General features: G+C 38.7%; 1 protein-coding gene across 8 annotated transcripts in view; it reads left to right on the plus strand.

The window, feature by feature from the left end:
- Positions 1-12,317, plus strand: part of LOC107737084 (tropomyosin beta chain) — a 21,492-nt gene that overhangs the window by 4,841 nt on the left and 4,334 nt on the right. Inside the window, exons 1-8 of one of the 8 annotated variants that reach the window (XM_016548548.1) lie at positions 1,920-2,407; positions 5,980-6,113; positions 6,437-6,554; positions 7,212-7,282; positions 7,698-7,773; positions 8,997-9,059; positions 10,838-10,907; positions 11,520-12,175. In XM_016548548.1, coding sequence (XP_016404034.1) covers positions 2,276-2,407; positions 5,980-6,113; positions 6,437-6,554; positions 7,212-7,282; positions 7,698-7,773; positions 8,997-9,059; positions 10,838-10,907; positions 11,520-11,602 — 747 coding nt within the window. In that variant the 5' untranslated portion in view covers positions 1,920-2,275 and the 3' untranslated portion in view covers positions 11,603-12,175. Of the gene's footprint in view, positions 1-1,919; positions 2,408-5,979; positions 6,114-6,436; positions 6,555-7,211; positions 7,283-7,697; positions 7,774-8,361; positions 8,438-8,996; positions 9,060-10,837; positions 10,908-11,519; positions 12,176-12,317 lie in introns of those variants that run through there. The other 7 variants (XM_016548531.1, XM_016548512.1, XM_016548496.1 and 4 more) reach the window with 7 other exon arrangements.

The raw sequence follows: 12,317 nt of genomic DNA on the forward strand, positions 1-12,317 counted from the left end.
GAACAGTTAAGATCTTCTAATGAATGAGCCATAGTGTCACTGTTTTCCAGGATCAAACATACAGCTAATATTCGTATTAATGTATTTAACTTGTGAAAGACACGAAGAAAGAGAATTTTCTACATTTCTAAGGCCTCTAAACGATCAACATGATCCACACTTTGCTGTTAAACCTATTGCATACAATCTACTACATGCCTTCTGTCGCCTGATCTGACATTTTTATCAAGCAAAAAGCCTTTTAGTTTAACTTTACAAACATCCACCTTCAGCTCGTGCTTCACGTGTCTATTTACTGAGAAATATTTACTGATTTTTATCAAGTAAACATAAAAATAACATATTATTATTACAAGGAATATTTCGAGATGAACATTTAATGGACTGTGCCAACTCAGGTTTTCTTAAATGTGAGTATCAAACATCACAGATGTACATGTATTTGTTCATCTATCAGTGATAATTGAATTGCAGTGAATTATATGTTTTGCCTACATAACTACAGAGCTTTGATCATAAAACTATTACCCTACTGTAATAAGACAAATTATCTGCATTTAATTCAAATAGTCTGTCATACTGTTATAATGACCTGATTGATTTACATGACAAACTATGGAAATTCATCTTTCCTTTTGCCCATGTAAATAGCAGCCACTGCACCAAAGTGGGTATTCTTGCTCAGTTTGGGCCTCTGAACTTCCTTGAGTATGTAACAAAAAAGGATGTATTAAATATTATACTTCTTCAGAAAACTTTTAGAATTTTTTTTTCAAGCATTAAAAAAAATCGGACTATTATTTCATATGCCAGGCTTTAGGCTATTTAAAACGATTTTATGAATGAAGACATTTTCATGAAAGTGTGCGTCAGGTGTTTTGAGACTAATGGTGCGTTCAAGTCATGTCGGATAGATCGTATTTACGAGTTGAACGCACATGAACGCCAGCACAAAATCGTTATTACCAGCGGGAAACTCGAAATTTTCTTTAAGCCCCGAGTTTCCGAGTTGGGGGCGTGTCAGTGAGAAACATGGCGGAATCGATGGATGCAACGTCTGTAGTTGACGGTAAATTTTTGTTTAAATTGATAGTTTAATTGGTCATGTTCTTGTTACGCAGCTAGTTAATGAAATCCAAGTAAAAAAATGCAGACCCTGTTGTATTTTCTTGTAATTTATTAAAAGAAGGTACACCGCCATCTTGTGCCGACTAAACTGACTTGAACGCACCTGACGTCGTAATTACGACTTGTCAACTCGTAAGTACAAATGTCCCAGGAGGACTTGAACGCAGCATGATTGATTAGTTCTGTCTTGCAACATTTGCGTGTCCAGATGAGCAGGAAAATAGTTCTATCCTACACAATTACTCGCTAACAAAGGTTATTCGTCCAATTCAATGCATATTGTACACATTTTTTTTTTTTTGTTAAATTAACAAAATCACTTGTAAATAAAACACACCTTAGTATCGATATTATCGATACTTTCGATACTCGCGTCAGTATCGATATATCGATACTTTCACACCTGTAGACAGGGTTGCCAGGTTTTCACAACAAAACCCGCCCAATTGCGTTTCGGGGAGTTCCACAGGAGCAAATCGTGTTCCGGGGGGTAAAATACAGGGTTTTTTGCGGGGGTTCCCCTGGTAGAATTCGTATTCCAGGGGCTAAATATCACGTTATTGGGGTCGCTTCAACTTGCGGACATGAAAAACAACCCGCGGCAACAGTAGCCCAATACCGCGGGGAAACCGCGGACCTGGCAACACTGCTCCGCTCGCTCCGAGCTCACCTGGGGCCCCGTCCTCATGCCAAATAAATCATAAACCCTTCATTATGAGGGAAACTGCTTGGTGTGAGTGTTGAGCAGCAGCCCTGGCTCTGCTCTGCTGAGTTTCTCTCTGGGAGGAGCAGAAGCACTGGATGGAGGAACGAGCTGCTCCTGCTTCTGTGCTCCTGCTGCCAGCCGAACACGGGTCACCTGAGAGGTGTGCGGCGCCATCTGTTGTTCCGGCGAAGATGAGCTTTACTTCAGCCCGACGGATGTTTGTTTCGCCCTCGGTGTGAACAGAGCGTTTGTCGGCGATTCACGCTAAACTTTTCCAGGGGAAACGAGGACTTCTGGATAAAAACATTAGAGGAAGAAACTGGCATGACCGGTGTCTGATAAAGGCAGGATCACTGGATATAACGTTAGCGATATCGCTGCTGCTGCCCTGCCCGCGTCGCGTTTAACATTAACAACAGACTCGGGAGTTCAGTGGGAATAATGGCATCGATAACCTCCATAGAAGCCGTGAAGAGGAAGATCCAGAGCCTGCAGCAGCAGGCGGACGATGCGGAAGAGCGAGCAGAAGCGCTGCAGAGAGAGGTGGACGTGGAGCGGCAGGCCAGAGAGAGAGTGAGTGGCCCTCATATTCAGCCTGGATGCGCATTCGGGCCTGAGAGCGATGTTTTATCTGTCTGTTTACACTGTTCAAGTGTTAACTTCAAAAACATCATGTTCCCTGCCATACCGATGTCCCTTTATTCCGAACAAACCAGGCTGGTAAGAAAGGGGCCTCTGGGGCCATATGGAAGGCCCCGATGACTACAGCATCTTTATTAATGGCTCTTATTCAATGTAAAACTGGTGTTCCTCATGGCTGGCATCTGTAAACGTGTTGTAGTTTTCTAGTGAGTGCTCTGTCTTCGGGATGCTCTGGTTTCTTAAATAAAATCCAAACATTAAGTTCACTTCAAAAACACATTAGCCAAATATCAGTATCAATTTAGGTGAAAGAGTGCAGAAGCACACACTATTCAACAGAGCAGGTTGTGAGAGCTGCTGACCTGTCGGAGGAGCTTGAGCTAATGAGAAGACATGAGAAGCAGATTAGGGTTTTATTGAGGGCGGGTGATGAAGACAGCACATCCGCAGAGACTCACAGCATCTCTCACTTCAAAGTCAAACTCTTTCTATCACACGGACCTGCGAATATGTGATGCAAGTGCTCAGTTAAAACAGGTGATTAAGCAGGTGTAGTCCACCTGAATGTAGACACTTGAGTCCATCAGCCCGCCACGGGCCCAGGCCAGGGTCATCTTCTTGTCTACCTGTAAGAAGTGTAGGTAGTTTACATGAAGATCAACATCGATTTGGTGTTGTCTCGAACCCTCGAGTCCCATAGTGAGGTGCCTTATGTTAACAGTGCACTACGGGAGATTTGTTTGATTAAAAATGAACAAAAATTGAACAAGAACATAAACTAGTTTTCTTATGTACATTTTTACGCAGTACGTTTAAAGATACACTATGTATTAGTCAAGGTTGTGCCATATTTAATATTTGACAGGAATGAAAAACGAGGCTGTGAGTGACAGAAGTGCGTTCGATAGATTGTACTGTTGATTAACAACAACATACCAATAGTTCAGCTGACAAAACATCTTTCCAAAAAAAAAAACTTTAACTAGACCATGAAACCGTTAGAGTGCGTGCCATTGTAAAGACTAAGTCTGACAGCCTCATTTTGATCCATGTTAAGTTCAGTATGGTGTCTAACCTGACTGAAAATATAAATGGAGTGTGTCTTGCAGGAGAACATTGTATTGGTTGTGCTTCAGCTCTGCTCTGTTCAGATGAATGCTGTTTGAGGTCCTGGTGTACATATGGATACAGGAGGAAATAGTCAAATAATCTCTTTTTAACAACCGGTGATTTCCCGGAAGAGTGCTGTTTTGAAGGATTCATGGTCAGTTTTTCTTGTTTGTTGTGATGACAAACTTTCAGCTTTACTCTACTAACACACCATACACACGCCACACACGCTCAGATGACTTGTGCATGTGATTTCCTGCAAAATCTGTTCTGACAGCGCAATATAACTCATTATTCTAGGTTTGGAGGATGGCTTTTTCTCTGCGTTCTTTCATTAAAACCATTTTTCTTGAGTAATGAGTAACCTGAAAGTAATCAGAGATTGCTTAGAAAGTGAGGATAACATTCCTCCGCAAAAGTTACAGCTAGTTACACAAAGTAATGTTGATGTTGGAAACATTCACCATTTCTGAACCAAAGTTTAATAGTAGACTTTATCTGATTTGAGCTATCATTATTTACTTTTCAGTTGTTTTAGCTATTTTTATATTTAATCCTGGATTTGAACCTTGCCATGAAAATAGCTATAAAGCTGGCATGGCTTTAACCCACAAACAAATTAGGCCGCCTCTGTACTGAGCCTTGTCGTTTTACTAGACCATGAAGATGAACTTTTGTTGTAAAGATCTCCAAGATGACTTTAGACTTTTAAATATTGGTTAATGGCTACAGGCATCTGTAAAATGCTACATCTTTAAAATGATAAATATCCGTTTATTCATGTTCATTGTATGCTGTATTTGGTGACATGATTAAATATTCCCACATTCAAAGGGTTGACATAGTAATAGCATTGCTAGCGTGTAGTTAGCTATTAAAGGATTGGACAAACAGTTGATAGTGAGCTCAACCCTCTTTACCTTGTGAACTTTGCATTTTTAAAGTTTAACTTAAAGCCAGCAATGCATTCAGAGAGAGTGTGTCCGATGGGAACTTCTGCTTTATCCAGCCATAAAAAAATTGGGATGGAATCATAACAATTGCCAGGGAAGCATGAACTGATCAAATGTGTAGGTTAAATTGAAAGTCACAACACTGTATGTTTCGTGCTGTGGATTCGGAAACAGTTTTGTGGTGAAAAGTGGTATAGAAAACAGTATTTTACTTTGTCAGTTTTTCCGTACACTGTTCTGTCTGTGTAATGGATATTTTTGTTGCACAATGGATGTTAAAGGGGTCATATGATGCTATTTTAAAGATCATTATTTTGTGTATTTGGTGTAACAGAATATGTTGACATGCTTTAATGTTCAAAAAACACATTTTTCAAATACTGTACATTATTGTAGGTCCTCTATGCCCCGCCTCTCTCAAACCTCAGCGACCAGCACAGATCAGCTCTAGGCATGATGAAGCGGATATCGTCCTCTTTTGGAAGACCAAACAAAGTAGTTTCGCTTTCACAACAAAACACACAGCGTCTCCACAACATGGCCGCGGTGGCAACAGCGAGAATAAAAGTTTTCTTTCTTTGCGTGAACATTTGGGCGGTGTTATGCAAATCTTCCCACATAGTGATGTAGATATGTGGGGGCGTGTTAGAACGAGCCGTTTTAGGTAGGCGTGGCTGACTCTTAACTTTTATAAAGAATATCTCTTTGGATTTGAGACTTTAGTCTTTGCAACTTTACAGATCTTCTTTATGCACCAAGAGCTTGTAACACTCCAAAGAGAAAGGAACAATTGAAATCGCCATCATATGACCCCTTTAAAAAAGATTTAACCAGACAATTTTTATCATTAAAAAATATATTCTTATCTGTAAATGTTAAAGTTACATTTCGCAATTCAGCTTTTCATAACTAGTGAGTCACTGTTAAATTTACAGAAGAGACTTTCACTAGAGTGAGTGTGTGCATTGACCAGACAGTGTAAGAGAGCAGGTTATATTATAATATTGTTATATTACATAATATTAGATTAAATTACCAATGTTACAATTTCTGCATAGCATACATTTTATAACCTTCAATTTGCACATTGTTCTGAGTGAACACTGGTTAGGATATGAAAGCAACTTTTGTCAAAAAAAATACAGGAAATAAAATGTATTTGAGAGATGTTCTGATTATTCAAATAATTGTTAGTTGCAACAGTAAAATCTCAGATGTATGCCTTTTTTCATGATATGAAGAAAGATAATTTGTAGTTGGAGTCAAAACTTGGTTTGTCTTGATCTTCTAGATGCAATTTTGCACTTAATTGGATATTAATCACAAGATATTCACATTGCATGTCACCTTCACATTCTCCAACAAGGTTACAGCAAATCACATATTTCCTCCATGGCATGCAGCTTTGGTGTGCATTGACTGATTCTCCTGTGATGGCAGGCCGAGGCTGAGGTGGCGTCCCTGAACAGACGCATCCAGCTGGTAGAGGAGGAGTTGGATCGTGCCCAGGAGAGACTCGCCACTGCGCTACAGAAGCTCGAGGAGGCCGAGAAAGCCGCGGATGAGAGCGAGAGGTGTGACGGCAGCATCTTTAACAACATATATCACTCCACACTTTAACTACACATCTAGGCTTTGTTCACGGGGCAGTTTTTATTTATTTGACTCGCATCCATTTAGTTTTTTTGTAATCATAAAAACAAAACAATGTATTTTGTTGATACCTGTTCAAGGCCAGAGTTTTAGGTAGTTTCAAACAGATTTTCAAACAGAGGATCAGCCATCCTTCTAGGGTGTCATGAGTAAATACCTTAAACCTGTTGTGTTTAGATGTGCTGAGTTTGTCTGTTCATGGCACTTCTGAATGTAATATTGACCATGTGGTTTCTCCGTACAGAGGAATGAAGGTGATAGAGAACAGAGCATCAAAAGATGAGGAGAAGATGGAGATCCAGGAGATGCAGCTGAAGGAGGCCAAACACATCGCTGAGGAGGCTGACCGCAAATATGAGGAGGTGTGCATGTCAGCCAGCCTCACATTATTAAATGACTGGAATTCATTTAAATCAGGCTTCTTATAACTAGAAGCTTTTCACAGTATGTGGAATTATGGCCATGCATAAAAGTTCCAAAAAAGTTCACAATGGTGGTGTGGAAGACTAGGAAAACATTATTATTTATAGATTCAGAAACACTCAGAATTCAGATGCTAAAAATAATGAAGAAATCATTTATTTATGTTTTCTTATATTTCATATTTCTTCATTTAAGAATGTTTCTTCGTGGCATTGGCTTGTGGTCATTTTTTGGCAAATTTGGTAGATGCATGTATATTCATGTCCAGTGGCCGTGCACAAATTAATTTATCAGCTGCTGAATTTTGATTGGCTGTTGGTGGCAATTTCTGTTGATGTGTCTGATTGATATTTAAGGATATGTAAGCATTTCTACTGAAGAACAAGCATGCTGCTTTGTTGATCAAATTGTCACAGAGTGAATATATTTTTGTTGTTGTTGTGTGGAAGATGTGTCACTATACCTAAACCGGAATTTCCTGCATTATTTTTTATTGGGGATTAACTTCCTCCTTCATAACTTGGCTTTACAGCTCTGTGATATTTGTTATTTGATAGTAATTGTAAAATTGAGTTTGTGTGCTTGTTGGACTGCAGGTGGCGCGTAAACTGGTGATTCTTGAGGGTGAGCTTGAGCGCTCTGAGGAGCGAGCTGAAGTGGCTGAGGCGTAAGTATATTTAATGCATGTTAAACAGTTTAGTTGAGACTGAACTCTATTGCATTATTATTCCATAAATAAATGATAACATCAGTAACCTTGTGTGTTAACAGAGGATTCTGTTGTTGTTGATATTTCATCATACTGATATTTTTATTTTCAGTGATTTGGGAGCATATTCCTGAATGCTAAAAGTTTAGACTAGCACTAACATCATGAAAACATGAACAAGCTTAATCTGCATTTGGTTATTACTGCTTAATCAAATTCCTTGCCAGAATACAGTGTTAAAAAAATGTATTGATTGTATTGACTGTCAGAAACGATGTGTGGAATATATATGTGTGCATATGCAATGGTAACAAAAGTGCATTACATTTGCATGAAAAACTGAGTTTAATATGCATGTTCTGGACTAACTCAGTCGAGTCAGGCAGCTGGAGGAGGAACTTAGACTCATGGACCAGAATATGAAATCCATGATGGCCGGAGAGGAAGAGGTACTGCCGAGAGACTGATGTAGCATGTTAATGCCGGCTTCTCTTGACCTGTCCTCTCTTTCGGATATCTATGACCTCCTGTGCGGCTCTTCTTGACTCTGTCCCTGTGCAGATAAACGCATCTTTTGCAAAAGAAAAAGGGGCCTCAACTAGAACCTTGGGGAATACCACACTTTAATTACTGCTGTTTTGTAACAAGCACCTTGGAAATAACATTTTATTATTTTTTATTATTATTTAGTTTATTTTTATTATTTTATAATTAAAGTAGCCAGTTTGCATGATTTAAATCTTATAATAAACATTTGACTATAATTTTGGCCTCTCAAGTGCTGTTATATTCTGCATTACTACTTTTTTCTAGGGAAACTGTTTTGTGAATGAAATGTAAAGGCATTTAAAGTGCCTGATGTGCTTGGAACTTTGAATGGTTCTAATATTCAGCCAAAATTAAAGGGAATGGCCTCATTGTTCCATTCAGGTTGGGGTCTCTTTTGCTAAAAACCACTGCCTTTTCTGTCTTCTCAAAGTGCTGTCTCTCTCCTTTCCTTTGCCCTTTCTTTTCCTGCATCTCTTGCTGTGGTACAGCAAATCTGGTGACCTAGAGGAAGAATTGAAAAATGTCACCAACAATTTGAAGTCCCTGGAGGCACAGGCTGAGAAGGTAGGCTGAGCCTTCATAGCGTTTATTGCAGTGAAAAGTTCAAATGCCCTGCTGTTCACTTTCAAGTCAGACTGCCCATGTTTACTCTCATAGGGCTAATCTGTAATTGTGGTTGTAATTTTTGTCTTTGTACAACAAATTATTGAATAACATGTCATTTATCCAAATTTTAAGCCAAACTTAAAAATGAGATTCCCCTTGTTAAAGCAAAGCTTAGCCAATAAAGTGAATTGTTCCCTTTGTCGAGTAAAATAGCTTTCTCATACTCACAATCTCCATTGACTTTGCTGCCATTTCTCTTGCCAATGCTATGCAATGTTCTTCTTCTGATTTCATATGCATTTTAAAATACAATTTTCAGATGTATTTTAGTATTCTGTAGTGAGTATTTAGCCTGTAAAGAGTTCTCAAATATTGAATGGTATGTAAATAAAACCTTTGTTTTATCTTCAAAGGCATAATTATTGCACAGATTGCAAAAAAATGCCCTTGCTTTTCAGTTTATCTTTACACAATGATAGCTGCAGCATCAATGATTCATTTTTGATTTATTCCCCAGTACTCCACGAAGGAAGACAAATATGAAGAAGAAATCAGAGTGCTCACTGACAAACTCAAAGAGGTGAGTTTATGAATATTCAGCACAACTGGGTTTGCTCCTCTATATCCAGTTATAAACACAAGGTGAGCTGTTTGGCCCATTTGAATTTGATACCATCATACGTTATACACTCGTATAATATAGGCTCCATGCTAAAGCTAAACAGCCTTGACCATGGAAACTGCAGTGATGTGGTAAATTGTAAAACGTGATCGTGCCATACACAATTTGGGGGCATAAGATGAGAAGGCCTTGTCTAGGTGTATAAGGTGTTAAAAGCTCGGCCAAGTACTGAGGAGCCCATGCAGACTATGCATTACCTTGTATGTTAACATAAGGATTTTAAATCAACACGGAATCTTATGCCAATGCAACGATGCCACAGGGGTTACATGCTCAACAACCCTAGCCCCAGACATAATTCTTGCTGCCAAAGTTTGCAGATACTGAAGTTTGTTAATGCAGGATTTAGACACTCCAATGAGAAGAGCATTACCAATAGTCTAAATGTGAGAAAACGAAGATTTTTTTATGTACTTTGTAGCTCCAGCGCAACACCATCAACAGGCAGAGCTAAAGAACCAGCATTACGCAGTTGATTGGGAGAGCAAGAAGCATGACTTCGGTTTTAGAACGATTCAAACACAGAAAATTGTTAGACATCCATGTCTTAATCTCCGAAATACAATTTAATAGATGGAATAAGTCCACATCTTGACCTGATTTTGAGTGGATGGGTGTCATCAGCATAAAAATGGTAGGTAAGTTTAAGAGCTCTTATTAGTTGACAAAGTGGAAAATTATAAAAGCTAAAAAGCAAAGGTCCAAGAATTGAGCCCTGGGGGACACCAGTACTTTTAAATTAAATGTTCCCTCCTGGTGGAATGACCTGCCCAACTCAATCCGAGCAGCTGAGTCCTTAGCCATCTTCAAGAATTGGCTTTGTTTATTTGACCCTCTAACTCTAGCACTCTCTATTCTAATTCTATTCTTTAAAAAAAATAAACTTTTAGACTTGCGCTCTATTCATTTACTAACTGCTTGTTTTCTTTTAAAAAACTAGCTTCTCTAATCTTTATGTATTCTATTTATTTGATTTCTTTTTATTTATTTAACAATTAACAAAAGCAAAAAAAGGCCTATTACACTAGCTTGCTCTATTCTTTTTCTATTCTATCTGTTTTCTTTTTATTAATTATATAATTTAAAAAAAACGTTGCTACATGTACTGCATTAAGCTAACTGAGACTTGTTATAGCACTTGCATATCATTGCTCTCTTGTTGATTTTGATTGCTTCTATTGTCCTCATTTGTAAGTCGCTTTGGATAAAAGCGTCTGCTAAATGACTAAATGTAAATGTTTTGACACTGGCTCACCAATCAACATCCATGCGATGTTGAACTTTGTTATCTCAGAGATAAAGAAAGATCTTTAACTCTGGCAAAAGATAGGATGCATTTGCAGGTTTGGTTTCAGTTGATTGTGATGTGTTCACAGTCACTTCATCCAGTGCTCTTTATGTTCTCTGTGTTCTAAAGTTTCATTCAGTGTGAAACCCCTTCAGACAATTCAGTGTGTGAAAATAAACAATTCAGACTGATTCACAAACCAATTCAGACCATTTTGCCAACCATTTGATCAGTTCATTGATCGTCATTAAACATGTACCCAAGTACAATAGAGCTGTTGTTCATGTAATATTTCTGAAGTTTTGACCAAATCTTTTAGGAAAAAGAATCCTAGTGTATTTTTATATTGAGAAAGTCCATGAAAAGATGTTGATTCTCTTTTCTCTAGGCTGAAACGCGTGCTGAGTTTGCTGAGAGGTCTGTGGCGAAGCTTGAGAAGACCATTGATGATTTAGAAGGTACATCTTCAAGATTTGTTCTGCTGCCTGTAAATAATGACTGCGCTAATGACAAAATAACAGGAATGGACTTGTGTGTATTAGCAGTTTTGCTGCCTTACTCGTTCTAATTATAACTTCTCTCACATGTTTTGTAAACCGAAATGATTCATAGGAAAATGGAAAAACCGTTTCACCTGACCAGATAGAGCTAGTTGTCATATACTAACGTTGCTTGAAATGTCGTAGGCGTTGTGTGCATTTCTGACAGATGGATCTAGTGTCTTTTGGTGGACTGAAACTGCATGCCATCTGTTTTTGGTGAGGTGACTCTGACACCTTAGATGTTGAGTGAATAAGAACGACACGTGAGAGCATGTATCATGGGATTTTGCGGATGGAGTTTCATTTCAGAGTGACTCCTAGTGAGCTTGAAAATTATGCTTGTGCCAAGGTTTTCTAACCAAGATTTCAAACTGATTGCTTGTTCAGACATTGCAGTGAAACTACTGTGATAGTTGAAATTGGTGTTTATAGTCCTTCATCTCACGGTATTATTTTGTCTTTTTCTGCTGCTTGTTTCGTTCTGTCCGTCTCGTGTGTGTCTGTGTTCTCCTCTGGGATGATGTACAGATGAGGTGTACGCTCAGAAACTGAAGGGTAAAGCCCTCAGCGAGGAGCTGGATCTGGCTCTGAACGACATGACTACCCTCTAAGCCCTCTCTCCGTCTCCTCCTCATCCTTTTCCTCTCCTCTTCCATTTGCATTGTCCATTTGTCTAATGGTTTTCTGTCTGTTTTTCTCCATGTGACTGTGAATCGGACATCAGGCATTATTTGTTCAGTCTGATTTGACGGAGCTCCGGCTGCAGCTCGAGTTTTGTGTCCTGTCTTTCTCTCCTGTGTTTGTGATCTGTAATGGATCACAGCATTGTGTGTTGTTCTCATGACTGTCCATTCTGAGGTCCGAGTAACTTTCATAATGTTGACACTTCCACTGCAGCATCTGTGTCATACGTGCTCACCGCTGCTTTACTTTATCCTGTTGCTGTAATAAATGTAAGAAATGTCTTCCCTCTGTTTCTATATTTATTTATTTGGTGTTATCACAAATTAACTTAAATTCCATTTTCTGTGTGAAAGTGAATAATTGAGGTTGTGACAACCAGATATGCAGTGAATCAGTCTGAATTCAATCGTTGTGCACATAAGCACACAAGAACAGACCCTGCGAACATTGCTACTACACTTGTTTCAGGGAGGTAGCATCATAGCATGTATTCAAAGAGATATATAGAGATCATATATACAGTGGGTACGGAAAGTATTCAGACCCCCTTAAATTTTTCACTCTTTGTTATATTGCAGCCATTTGCTAAAATCATTTAAGTTAATTTTTTTTCCTCATTAATGTACACACAGCACCCCATAT

The sequence above is a fragment of the Sinocyclocheilus rhinocerous genome, unplaced genomic scaffold (assembly GCF_001515625.1).
Source record: "Sinocyclocheilus rhinocerous isolate Xijiao unplaced genomic scaffold, SAMN03320098_v1.1 scaffold2386, whole genome shotgun sequence".
NCBI classification, from domain to species: Eukaryota; Metazoa; Chordata; class Actinopteri; order Cypriniformes; family Cyprinidae; genus Sinocyclocheilus; species Sinocyclocheilus rhinocerous.